Raw genomic sequence first — 13560 nt, forward strand, 5'->3', positions numbered from 1 at the left:
CCTGACAACCTACAGTTTCAACCAGATTCAATAGACCGATCGAACAGTGATCTATAGTTGGTTTTTGGTTAGCAAATGTTATAATCGTTGAACAAATACAATTTCTTTTATTACTTTTAACTGAATCAGAACAAATTTATTCAAACTCAAGAGGGTCTCCGAGATACTAAACAAACAACACAGCAAGTTCCCATACACACATCTATGAACATCATGCTACATAATAAATCTACACTAACAAACTCTGATCTCTTGACCAAACATTATTTCCCACCAAGACAAAAGGTAAGAATCTAAAACGTAACCACTTTAAGAATCTTCGGTGTCGCTTGTGCTACCGTGAGTATCGATATAAACCTCAGTTGATAAATCGATTTCATCAACGATCCTTCCTCTGTAAAAAGATTTGCAATAAACCCGAGTTTATGGCTGTAACCGTGGACCAGAGAACTTATAGAAGTTAACAAGTTACCTTTCCAGAACAAATTTGCCTTCTTTATACTTCTGAGCTTTCTCATGCGCTGATTCCTACAAACAAGAAAGCAACAATGAGAGATGAGAACACGCTTCCAAGAAAAGCGGAAGTGAAACTGAGGAGGGTTAAGTGAGAGTTTACGTATTTCCAGCCAACGTTCTGTCCACAACAACAGCAGAAAATATCAGCTACTGTATGCATACCCGAAAGCATCATTCTTTCCTCTAGTGGACCCATACTTATGTTCACCCTAAAACAAAATCAAATTTAACATAGGAATCAGCTCTACAGATATCCAACCCCATTGCAATAACCTTGATCAAGAAGCTAAAAGGCAGTTCCATCTGTAAGTTAATGCGGCATATATGGTTTTAAAATGCATACACATTTAGCCAAATAGTACTAGTGATTCTTTAAGCCTCATATATACATAAACTGATAACAACAGAATACTAGAGTAGAGTCTACATTCTTAAACAGACAAGGGGGAATTTTTTCTATTGCTTAACATTGATGAAACAGAACAAGCCTATAAATATATCGGTGTGGAAGTTTACACTTACGAACGATTAAAGAGGTAAGCCTTTCCTCTGCGACAATGGAACGACTGTGAGAAAAAAATGATCAGTCAGAATAAGGTTTACACTCTCAATGGATAGATTCAATTCAAAAAGTTATACCATAAGCTAAAACTACCCCTCAATTTCTTATATTTCATACAACACAAGACTAGAGTTAAGCAGAAGAAACTCTTTGAGTATAATTCTAGCTTAAGATATAAGTTTCTCTTAAACCCTTTATCCAGGTACATTAATTCTCTAATGTCTAAACCTTAAACCCATAAGAAAAGCACTAAACTTGAGAATTTTTACTAAGCTAATCAATTCCCCAAAAAAAGTTACCCTGCAGTCTCAACATCAACAGCATAATTTTCATATAATTGAGGAGAAATGAAGAGCAAATTTGCTAAACCAAGCAACCTAGAAAGTGTTTTCCAAACAAAGAAAACTCGAGGAGCTTTTACACTACAAAACAGGAATGGAACTAAACAAAACCAAACTCAGAGAGAATGATTCAGAATTGTGAAGAAAAAAGATGAGAACTTGGGAAATATTTATCAAGTTTTTTAAAGAGTTAAAGTACCCGAGAAACAAGATCATCAGGAAGAGCGAGATGGGTTCTGCAGAACCTGCATCTGTAAGATCTTCCCTCGAGCTCCACCGTGAATATCCTTCCCATTTCCTTCACTTCCTCTCTCTCTCTCTCTCTCTCTCTCTCTCTCTCTCTCTCCTCTTTGTTTCTTTCCTTTTTTGCTCAGTCATTTACAAATCTAATAAAAGGCCAAATAAGTGACACATTGGGCCTTTATTGGGCCCATTTCAAAACTCTGGCCTCCCAAGAAAAGTCAACAAAAGCAGCTAAAGACTTTTCTTGTTATTCATCTGAATTAATTCATGTATAATGTATATAATAAACAAGAATAAAGTGAATGATATTTTTCTAATTGCAATGCAAACTGATCATGTTGGGTTGTGTAAACCTTATCGTTTTCGTTTTCTTGACGTCTAGAAACTATTATCTAACAGTATAATATGCCATTAACTAATCCATATATAAGTGTTTTTGTTAAACTAATCCATATATAAGTTTTTTGTTTACTTTGACATATATATACACATTCATGTATCACATAGCTAGAAAATAAAACGAGGAGAAAAAGTTAATGTGATCATCAATCATTTTTTATTGATAAAAAACTTTATGATACAAATCATTCAAGTACTAATTAATATATGAACAAAAGTACATACATGTATCATCAGATTCAGACCATTCATCATCAAAACGACTCACATCACTATGCTCACTCACACGCAGCTGTCTTTCTTCCTGAAAACGTCCAAGCCCTAGCTTTTTCCACTTTCCCTCTCCCAATTTCAGTTCATTTTCTCTTATCCAAAATTAAAATTTTTCTATCGTTTCTTCTTCTTTTTTTTACCATGAAACGTTAAATACATGAATGATATATCGTCCAAGACAAAGTTCCAACCCCGTACGACGCGTGGATTACCATTTTCATGCACCAAAGGTCTAAAGCCCACTCTCTCCACTCATTAGTACGTATAACCACATTGCATGCATGCTCGTATTCGTGCCGTTACTTCGCCGGCCAAGTCTATCAACGGTTGTGAATCCGTCACTTGGCGTAATCTGGAGCTTCCAATAGAGTTGGGACCACGACCATCATCACCATCGTTGGAGTTTGATGATGTTTTTCTAAATAGTATATATTTTTTTCACTCTTCAGGTTTTGTCATTTGCTGCGAAACATGCATATTGCCATGTACTTTGTGTATGAATGCTTAGGGTTCTTGTAATAATTGCTTGATATAAATAGAAATTTAGAGAATATTCTTGCTGAGGAAGATTACAAATACTTGAAATTAGTTTTAGTCCGACAAAGAAAACAACCCTTATTTTTACCTCTTTATGTAGCTAAAGCAGTATTTCTGCAATTTTGCAGATACCACATATATAACACAATGCACATTGCAAATTCTTCTTTAATCAGTGGAAAGAGATATATGTACTCATTGAATAATTTTATATATTCATTTGAATGTGTGCATATATAAAATGGTGGTCATATATAGTTAATTAGTATCTAGTGGATATCCGCCAAAATCATTGACTTTAGTATTACAAAATTTTCGTTGGCACATCATTTGATTGTAATTGATTTATTTGACAGAATTTTAGAGTTAGTTGGCATAAAAGGTTTCAGCTGTTTTAATCACATGATAACTCAATGGTTGTGCGTAATCGGTGTGGGCGTAATGACGTAAAAAATCAGACGTCTTTTTAAAAAAAGAAAAAAAAAGCAAAGTAAAATTCTAAGTAATGTTTAATTTTTGGTTTAAAAGTGAAAACGTATTTTTATGCTCCTTTTATACACGATAGATAAAAATTAGTCAGTTCCATACTTCCATTCCATCACTCAGCTGATCTTTTTGTGTAACTGAATTTTTTCTTACAGTATGTTGGTCAATGTTTTCCAGCCAAAGTCATATGCCTTACGTTTTTTTTTGTTTGGAGCAAAAAAAAATTGACTGATCTACGTATTAAACAAATTAATTTATTTTTGCAAATGTAACCAATGAAATCCCAAAATAATAAGCATACATATGTTTGTACATATATTCCTTTGGCTAACACATCATGAAAATTTGCCATTTAGCGAGACGTATATGTGAGTCTGTGCATTTTGTCTTAAGGCTAGGTAGTATAGGTTTGCTGATGCAACGATAGCAATAATTGATGATGGTAATGATGGTGGTGTTAAACACATACATATAATATATGTATTATGTATAATATGTACTATACACATGTGAAATGAAAACGCATATATAATGGTAGTATAAACAGAGGTATTATTAATTATGTCTCTTACTAAAAATAGAATTCTGAAAGCCCTCCTTCTGAAAGTGAGGTGGACTGTTGTACGAGATCTGAATTTGGGAGTGGTTCGTTCGTCAGCGTGCGCATCATATATAGTAATCATCATCATCCCCATTTCAGAATCCTTAATTACAATGTAATTACTTCTTTGTCTTTATATTATGTATTTATAGTTTAACAATGCATGAAGGTGATCGAAAATAGTCTATTGGTGGCAGTAATTACCAAAGTATTTTAATCAATTAAGCCAAACGCAAACTGTAGTTGTGTTTAGATACGTACGTCGTCAGCTGAATACGATTGCAGCACGAAGATACACCTGTCATTGAAACTGATTTTCAGATAAGATTTATAGACTAATAATCCACTCAATCAGAAGTACTTAATTTTAAAAACTTGGAAACTTTGCAAGTGATAGTCAACCGAGAGAAGTAATATTTGACAGTTACTTATAACTTATAAATCAAAATTAGTTATGAGGATATAAACAAAAACTACATGCGTGTTTTACATTTGATCATATCAATTGATGAAGAAAACTAACGTATGTAGAAGCGACCGATCAAATCATATTGTCGGGTAATATATGATTGATGATGATAACCACGGACACAACGTATCCACTATCAAATATCATGAGAAATATCGTATATGTAAAAGCCATGAAATTAACATAATATCAAACATTACAAAAACGAGCATAGCTTATAACATATGCACGTTACACATAGTCCATAAAACATATTCCTTCCGCACAACCGGCGCTACACTTAAACCTACATAATTCAAAACGGAACATCAAGCTAGGTGCAATATTAAGCTCCTTGATACATATTTCATAATACCATAATCATCCTAGAGATAAATTATAAACCCTACGAGAACACAATTATTAGTTGATAACTCCTCTTTGGTGATCAGCAGTTCCAAATACAGTCAAGTCCAGCATGAAGCAGACCGGCCTTAGTCTCATTCTCTTCCGCATTCGCCGGTAGCCAGTAATTCATCCCGGAGAGGGCACCTCCGCCATGGGAATAAGGCAGGTTACCGGAGGAGGTCATGGTCGATGCAGAAGACGATCCAAAGTAAGGAAAGTGATTGAAGTTTTCTTGGAACGACGACCTAAAGTTAGATAGAGCCGAGACGTTTCTAGAGACAAAACGAGGAAAAGGATCAAAGTCAAACCCTGGCGGCGGTGGAAGATGGTTGAACGAGTTAACATCTAAGCCCAAGGCCTTAGTAGTAGTAGTAGTGGCAGTGGAGAAACAGGACACGTGCTCGGTTATTGCACTGGCTGTGACGGTTGTGTTGGTGCTACGGCTGTCGTAGGAGCAACTGCTATCGGTGTAGCCGAGCGTTGCGGTGGGATCTAGGAGAGGAGGGAGTGAGACCGAGGAAGGAGAGCTTGGTTGTTCTTGGTAGTTTCTTGAAATCGTTGAGGACACTTTCGTCTTTTTAGACGCACCTCCACCGCTGCTTACGCTAACACTTGGTCCTCCTCCTCCTCCGGGTCCAGAACTGGCTAAACCGGTCTTCTGGAAAACCCTAGAGATCACCCACTCATCCTGAAAAAGTCAAAATATTTATACAACATGTTGATGAAAAAGTCAATATTGGATCTTGGAAAGAAAAGAGTGAAGCTTTAAAAAAAGCTTGCAAGAGAGAAGAATGTTGAATTAACTACTGGTTAAGTAAAGTTAATTAAATGGTCAGAAGAATCCTGAAGGTATAGGCATTGGTTCTGGGTTTTGCATTGAGCTTTCCAAAAGTAGGTTTCTATTAATATTTTATTTTATCAGAACAATTTAATATTTTCTTGCTTTACGGAAAACACCATTATGATTGAAATCCCAACACATCATAAAAACAGCAGATCTTTTCTATTTTATGATCTATGATGCTCTCACTATAACCATAGTAAATAGCTAGCCATGCCTTTTCAGTTTTCAGCTATCAATATTAAATGCAAGACAGGAAAAAAAAAATCAACGTCACCGAGTATGTCACACTCTTGAAAGGTAAAAAACATAATAGTAAAATTTTTATATAAATTAATCAAAGAAATTAGGGGTTTACTTTTATTTTATCTAACAAAAATAAAGAAATAACGGGTTTAATCGAAGTACCTTGGAGCTTCTTGAGATGAAATGGTAAGAGAATTTGCCTTCAAGACGATACTCATGCATAACCCAATTACTCTTCTCTCCTTTAGGAGCTCTTCCTTTGTAGAAGACAAGAGTCTTCTTCATCCCAACAAGTGCACAAGTCTTGGAACTGTAAATCTCTCTGTCTTTTCCGGTAGCTTTCCAGTAACCAGCCTCAGTAGCTCTGTTCGTTCTCAGTCCCGTCGGATATTTCCGGTCACGGAGGCTAAAGAAGTACCATTCTTTCTCTCCCATCTTAGCTCTCCCTAAGAAACATTTAGAGTAAGTAAATACTTCAAGAACCTTAATTAATCACTAGAAACTATAAGAAAGTTAGTTTAAGTTTGTTTTAGTGATTTCTTACCGGGAAGTTGCCAAGGCTCGCACTTGTTGAGGTCAACTTCAGCGATGGCACGGCTTGAGAAGCAACTGTCGAGGACCTTGCGGAGGAGGTAATGAGTGATGAGCTCTTCGTCCGTGGGATGAAACCTGAAACCCGGCGGAAGATATTGGCTGTCTCCGCCGTGGTCGTAGTGGTAGTAAGGAATGTCCATTGAGAGAAAAGATCCAAAGCTTTTGTTTGAGAGAGAGAGAGAGAGAGAAACCCTAAGGGAGACTCAAATGTTTTTGAAGAAGAGGATAAATGGATGGTTCTTGAGTAAGGGACGTGGTTATAATGTGAATGGATGTCTCTTTTTAATTTGTTTTTCTAGTTTTCTTTATTTTTCTTTTATACGTTGGGATTTGGTAAATCAAAAACGGCGAAATAGAGGGAAGGTTTTTTTGTGGTTTTGGTAGTGAAGTAAATAAATCTCAAAGATAAAAAATAAAAAAAGTCGTAGAAATAATAATAAAAAGACAGGTACGTCTACTCTTTCATAGGAATCTGTGGTTTTCTCTGCCTTGTCTTGTAGTAAAGAGAGCAAAGCCAAAGCAGATTATTACATCATATTTTTGAGTTTATCGATATACTATTTTTTTTATAAACTCGAGAGTTCTTTTTATGAAGGTAATACAAACTTAATCATGAAGTTCTATATTTTAAAAAAATAATAATAATAATTAAAGAAACGAGGAATGGGCTCTTGTTTCTATCTGAGTATGCGTGCGTGCGTGAGAAAAAGTGCAGTGGTATTCTCTGTCAGAGATGAAAATAAAAGAGAGGATTCAGATTGTATCTTTTAATTTTACAATTACTCTTCTTTCTTTTATGTCTAGACACTTGATTTTTTTTTTTCTTTTTGTATTATGTGTTTGGGTAGGCCTGGACATTCGGTTAACCATTCGGTTTCGGTTCGGTTGTATTCGGTTTCGGTTATTTTGGATATAGTAATATAGTAACCATTTGGATATTTATGAAATTTCGGTTTAGTTTGGTTCGGTTTCTTTCGGTTCGGTTTCGGTTTGGTTATTTAAATAAATAACCATAACTAACATAAATTATATTAACATTAACCAAATAAACCAAATATAACCAAAACTAACCGAATATAACCAAAATTAACCAAATATACAATAACAAAAATACAAAAAAGGGAAAAATATTGATTCAATTTTACAAAATAGTATTTAACTTTGTAAATTCAAAATAATAACATTTACATATATTGATTATTTAAAATATTTAATTGTTTTGAATCTAGAAATAATTTATATTTTAAGTTTATTTTATAGTTTTGCATAATATTAAGTATATAATATTTGATATCTTCTAGGTTTTCGGATATTTCGGTTAACCATTTAATTGTCGGTTCGGTTCGGTTCGGTTTCGGTTAGTTTGGATATAGATTTTTACTAACCATTCGGGTATTTGAAGAATTTCGGTTCGGTTCGGTTTAGTTTTTTTCGGTTCGGTTTCGGTCGGTTATTTGGTTATCGGTTATTTTGCCCAACCCTATGTTTGGGGGTACATTATTATTTATTGTACATACAATGACTAATCGAAACAATAGTAATAATATAGTAAATGAGACATTATTAGACATTTACACTAGTTATTTGGAAAGTGAAGATTTTCAATATCTTTTATAATAAAAAATAGATATTATATCGATAAGGCTGTTTCAAATCTTGGAGTGTCAGCACAGTACATGATTAATTTATCAAAAAAATTGACAGAGACTTCGTTACTACACGCCACCACCTTCTCCTCTCCTTTTTCTTTTTAATTTTGTTTCGGTTTTTACATTTTTTTTACTCCTTCGGATGGTTTTTAATTACTTTTCATTTCTTCAGTTGTAGTAGGCTCAGCAAATAAAATAGAATTCCAAAAATCATTTTGTATGTCATTCATTATTTTTCACACAACGAGAGATTGAACAATAATTGAATCAAAAAAGCTACAGGATATAACAGAGAAGATATTGTTTTTCAGTTTTCTTGATGATCTAAAAATTATGTTTTCTTCTCTTTTCTTCTCTTGATTATTACAAATCTACCAAAAAAGACATGAATACAAGTAAATTTCATGTACTATTGTTAAATTCTAGTTCTGTTACTTTGAAAAACAAAGTTTTTTATTTTAAGTAAAACTTCAACTGTTACCTTACATATCTAACTTCAAGTGTTAGGCGTACTTGACAGGTCTAGTCGTTAACCAGGATGTTAGCATATTAAATACTAAGGTTCAGTTCAATTATAGTCTATATATATAGTGTGATTAAATTAAAGTTCTGCTGTAAACATATACTAGTACATATAACTTGTTATCATTGCGGTAAACTATCCAGGTTTATTACTCTCTGTCTATCGGCTGCATTAAAACAATCGTCTAACACAAAAGAAAGGTTGTAAGCACTGTTACGAATGAATTTCACCCCAACAACAGGTCGAGTGTAGAAAAGACCCAAGGAAATTAATAAGTTGAACAGGGTATTTTAGTCTTTTCAGATAACGAACCGACACAGGTATCCATAAATAGTTAATGTACAGCGTACGATGAAATGACACGAAAAACGGGGAAGAAATTCGTACAAGAGAACAGGTTCTTGCAGTACCGATTCGACGAGCTCTCAGCTTGATAATTGTTTCCTTCTCGTCGTTTTATAGCTCGTAGTTATTAATTGTAGTCCGACTTATTCATATATAAAAGAGAACTTCAACCCTCCAAACACCGAACTAAAACTCTCTGATTGTACCGATCTAGACACCAACAAGCAGTAATATAACCCAATAGATATAGAAGGTACATTAGCCGTTTAGACAAGAAAATAAGGTTGGTTTACTATATTTCATGTCTAAGTATATTTTTCTGGTAATTGTAATTTGGATTAAGGAAAATCTACTATTCAAATTATTATAACGTTACTGATAGAAGTTATTTGTAAACTTTTGTTAAGTGTTAACTATTGTACCACCATCTTTTACGGTTACTAATCAGACAAATTGGTTTTATATCGTCATAAATTTTCTTATGGCAATATTTCACTATACTATACCCCATACATTGTTTCAATATTAATTGTTATAAATCAGACATTTAAGAAACTAAAAAATTTGAAATCTTGATTTGAACTTTAATTTGAGTGAAAGAAAAACACACTTAAAAAAGTAACACTTTTGGTCAAAAAAAAAAAAGTAACACTAAAATGCAATTTAAACGACACATAATAGGGCGCAGAGTTTATCATGTGTAAACTAATTTCAGAAAAGAAAAAAAAAGTTTGTGAAGTGTGTAAAAGTAATAATCGTACATTTAAATGATTATCAGATACATGCTACTAAGACTATTACACCTGCTACTACTGTTTGCTAATATTTATTACTATCTAGGTCTATATGTCTGTTTAGACCAGTGGTTTAGACATATCAGCAAATGACAGTAACTAAATCTAATTAAAAATATCCTTTCCTGTCTAAAGATTATTGTAAGTAAATTGCTACAGATATATATTTGGAGAAATAGATATTACAAAGCTACGAGCAGAAGCAATAATAGTATATACAAATTGTAAGTTGAATAGATGACGTTGTAAATATGCACCCTGCGCCAAATTTGAGATTAATGGGTGTCACTTGTTGCTTTCGAGTGTTCAAAACACCAAAATGGATTTGGTTTTCTCCACAGAAAAAGATCTGGCTACCATGAAATTTGTTGTGTCTATCATTTATTACCAAACTTTTATTGATTTTTAAAGAGGTGACGCTAAGGGTTTGGAGTTAAATGTTAATAACTGCAAAGCAAATGAACAAAGGGCAATAAGAAATAATGATAGCAAAATAAATGCAGGGGGTTAACACAGTATTAACAAACAGTTCACTTGTGACCTACTCAATTGAGTAAACTAATAGCCCAATCTATGTTTAACATTTGTTGTGGTCAGGTCAACATTTTCTTTAAAAATAATACACACTGTAAAAAAAAATTATGTTTCGACGGAGGATCTTACTTCAGATAGTCTTCCCAAAACAAAATAATCAAATTATCTGTTTTCTCGATGGTCAAGCTGAAGCAGTCGAAGAGTAGGTGAGGAAAGTAGCAGGTGAGATAGAACTATATCAAGGTTGTCCAAAAAAAAAAAAAAAAAGATAGAACTATATCACTACATGAACTCAGTTTCCTGTAATTATAAATGATATACTGTCATTTAATAGTAATAGATTTAAGGCAATTGTACCAGGCATCAACTAATTAAATTGAACGTCTTTATCGAATAACCTGATGGCACATTACTAGTAACTAGTAACCAAATGATGGTCTCAATTTAGTATTTATTGCAAGATAATTTGATCACTAAACAAATATTCAGCATTTGTACGTAAACATAAATTATTTTATGCGTTAGTATTTATATTGGTTAACGAGTTACAGTTGATGAACCACTCCAAATTACAATGAGTTTATAACTTTTTTTTTTTGTTTTTAGTGTTATCGTCTCTACTTTACCCTTTATATCTACAAATCTTTGTCAGACCTAATTTGAATTTCATTCGGATTAGTAAGCATCAAAATTTAGTGCATCAAAACTTTTATTTTTAGTTTAATTTGGTCAATTTCAATTACTCTTGTTTTTTTTTTTCGTTTTTCAATAGAGAAATACACATATTACTCAATATAACCTTCACAAATACCCACAATTTGTTGTATTACCTAATTCTAGCGTCTACAACTTAAACTCGTACGTAAACTTTGCATGTTCATATATTCTTTTGTTAATTTGGGGAGAAAATCGTCAGTACAACTTTGCACCTTCACCTGTACTGAAATCATAGCTCCCGGCCCTTTCCTACTACATAGTATGTCAGCTCTATCAAATAATCCATAATCTATGTTTTTTTTTTCTAACTTTTACTCCGCCAAACAACATTATTTCTTCTATACCAATAGAGCGACCTTTGTTAAACTCGTTAAAATACACAACGATGTAGAGAAATACACTCATTAATTGATGTTTTATATGGCCGCGGAGTTATATGCACTAATATGTTGATTCACGTCGTTTAGATCAATGCAAAGATCAACCAAAATCATTTTTATTCATGTCGTCTCACGAAATAACTATATATGTAGATTCGGTCAAACATCATCACATTGAAATTGTACGTTTACATGTAAACCTTTTAGAGTTTTAGGCACAAAAATAGAAGAAACTAAAAGAAAAAAGAAGAGAATAATTCGTTTATAAAGTGCCCTTTTCCCATTCTCTTGCTTGCTGTTTTCCGAATATATATGATGTTACTGTTTTAATCCTACGGCAGAAACTATTATTTGAAGAAATGCCACGATATTTTATATAAAAAATCACATCATTCACATGCGCAAAAATGATAGCACGGTTTAACACATATCACACACAAAAATGTGCCAAATGAATGATAAAATCGTATGCTAATTTTATATAATATCATAATGGTGAGAGAGGCTTTTCGTTTATATTAAGAACAATTACATGCCTACTTTTTGTTCTTTACCTAAATATTTCCCAAAAACATTATCATTTCGCAATTAAATCCATAAATTTACATGTTTATTTATTATTTTGTAAACAAAAAGTATAGAGATATTTGGAATTTTCACTTCTTCGGTGTGTTTTTTTTTCTTGGTCCCCTTTGATAGCCTTACACCTAAAACCTAGCTGTTGATGCAACGTCTCTCTTATTTTTTTTTTCCTTTTCTTTTGTTTTGCAACTTGATGCAACGCGTCTTCACTCTTCAAGACCATAGTACAACCCCATATTTGCATTTTAACCTGTATAAGATAAATTTGTTTTACGTGTATTATTTTCTTTTGTTTTCTTTTACTTTTATTTTCTTGAATTGGAAGTCTCTTTATCTCGAGAAGTAATGTAGCAGGATCGAAGTTACTCTGATTGAGTTCGTGCTTCTTTCGTTTGGTTTATTTATATGATTTAAAGATTGCATGCATTTCTATTATAAAAAGCCGGTTTGTTTATCTATTTTAGAAAAATATGTTGAGCAATATCGTTAATTTGCAGAATCACAAAACCTCTTATGTTTTTTTTTGTTTTTTTGATAGTAATGTTTTATCGTTAGGTGGAAGTTTAAAAACTCTTTCAAAGTTTAACAATGAAAAACCACTAAACCAAAAAAAAACTCAATGATGTAGCTTCTATATGTATTACGTACCGAAATGGTTTAATGACTATGGTTTATACATAATGGGCTTTAAAGGCCATATTATCCCTATCATCAGACTTAGTGGCCCATTGACTGGTTTGAGTGTGAAACAACCGTTCTTTTTTTTTTTTTTTAAATATTAATTCACTAGTGATCCCATATCCACTAACAACCTAACAACAATCACAACAGCGGATAACAAAACAATTCCATTAAACCAATAATGCAATAACCAAGTTCCAACATCCTACAATGTTCTATCAACTCAACACTAGCAACCTAACGATAGCTAGACCACAATCATTCAAGCCTCTAGAACATCCTTCTCCTCATCGCCCTGATTCCACGATCACACTTGCCTTTACCTGCACCACAAACACATATTGAAATGCATGAGTATTATTAAAAATACATAGTGAGGCCATCCTCCCATCTACCGGGCTATACACACAAGCAACTAAGATTCTATTGTTAAGTTGAACCAACAAACACAATCAACACATCAAACAAGCAACTCACAAACGGTTAAAAGTAGTGTCGACCGACACCAGATTGGTGTCGATCGACGCTAGCACAAAAGGGTGTCGACCGACACCACACTGGTGTCGATCGACACTGACTCTGCAGACGCGATCTGCATGAATCCGAACGTCGAACCTCCGTTTCAAATCACCACGAAACTGTCTCAAACTCTCCCAATCGCCTCAGGAACCTATGGGAATCACTAAAACAACAAACCCAAGCAAGCAAACACCACAAATAGACAAGGAACAACCAAACACAAGAGATCTCAGGCTTAGATCAGCCATGGTCAAGCACTCACCTCTTTTACAGGAAGGTTTGAATAAGAAACGGTGGAACCAACACCTTAGGAAGCTTCTCTTTCGTTCCCAATAACAGCT

The 13560-nt window shown here is 33.6% G+C and overlaps 2 protein-coding genes across 2 annotated transcripts; both read right to left on the reverse strand.

Annotated features, from left to right (window-relative positions):
• Window positions 1-87: 87 nt before the first annotated feature.
• Window positions 88-1805, reverse strand: LOC104761422 (protein yippee-like At5g53940). The gene is made up of 5 exons (XM_010484502.3): window positions 1619-1805; window positions 1039-1082; window positions 617-725; window positions 473-528; window positions 88-394 (listed from the first exon to the last, which is right to left on the reverse strand). The coding sequence occupies exons 1-5, from the start codon at window positions 1712-1714 to the stop codon at window positions 310-312; spliced, it is 390 nt and encodes a 129-aa protein (XP_010482804.1). The 5' UTR covers window positions 1715-1805; the 3' UTR covers window positions 88-309.
• A 2782-nt stretch (window positions 1806-4587) lies between these two features.
• Window positions 4588-6741, reverse strand: LOC104761423 (protein CUP-SHAPED COTYLEDON 2). The gene is made up of 3 exons (XM_010484503.3): window positions 6446-6741; window positions 6064-6347; window positions 4588-5502 (listed from the first exon to the last, which is right to left on the reverse strand). The coding sequence occupies exons 1-3, from the start codon at window positions 6633-6635 to the stop codon at window positions 4855-4857; spliced, it is 1122 nt and encodes a 373-aa protein (XP_010482805.2). The 5' UTR covers window positions 6636-6741; the 3' UTR covers window positions 4588-4854.
• Between the last annotated feature and the right edge of the window lie 6819 nt (window positions 6742-13560).

This window comes from Camelina sativa, chromosome 18, assembly GCF_030686135.1.
Source record: "Camelina sativa cultivar CO46 ecotype springtype chromosome 18, ASM3068613v1".
Taxonomy (NCBI): Eukaryota; Viridiplantae; Streptophyta; class Magnoliopsida; order Brassicales; family Brassicaceae; genus Camelina; species Camelina sativa.

Coding starts and splice junctions, on each gene's coding strand:
- LOC104761422 (XM_010484502.3), bottom strand. CDS start 1,714: ATGGGAAGGATATTCACGGTGGAGCTCGAGGGAAGATCTTACAGATGC. Junction 529..616: donor AGAACGTTGGCTGGAAATAC/GTAAACTCTCAC, acceptor TCTTGTTTGTAG/GAATCAGCGCATGAGAAAGC. Junction 395..472: donor GGCAAATTTGTTCTGGAAAG/GTAACTTGTTAA, acceptor ATCTTTTTACAG/AGGAAGGATCGTTGATGAAA.
- LOC104761423 (XM_010484503.3), bottom strand. CDS start 6,635: ATGGACATTCCTTACTACCACTACGACCACGGCGGAGACAGCCAATAT. Junction 6,348..6,445: donor CGAGCCTTGGCAACTTCCCG/GTAAGAAATCAC, acceptor AATGTTTCTTAG/GGAGAGCTAAGATGGGAGAG. Junction 5,503..6,063: donor TCATCTCAAGAAGCTCCAAG/GTACTTCGATTA, acceptor TGACTTTTTCAG/GATGAGTGGGTGATCTCTAG.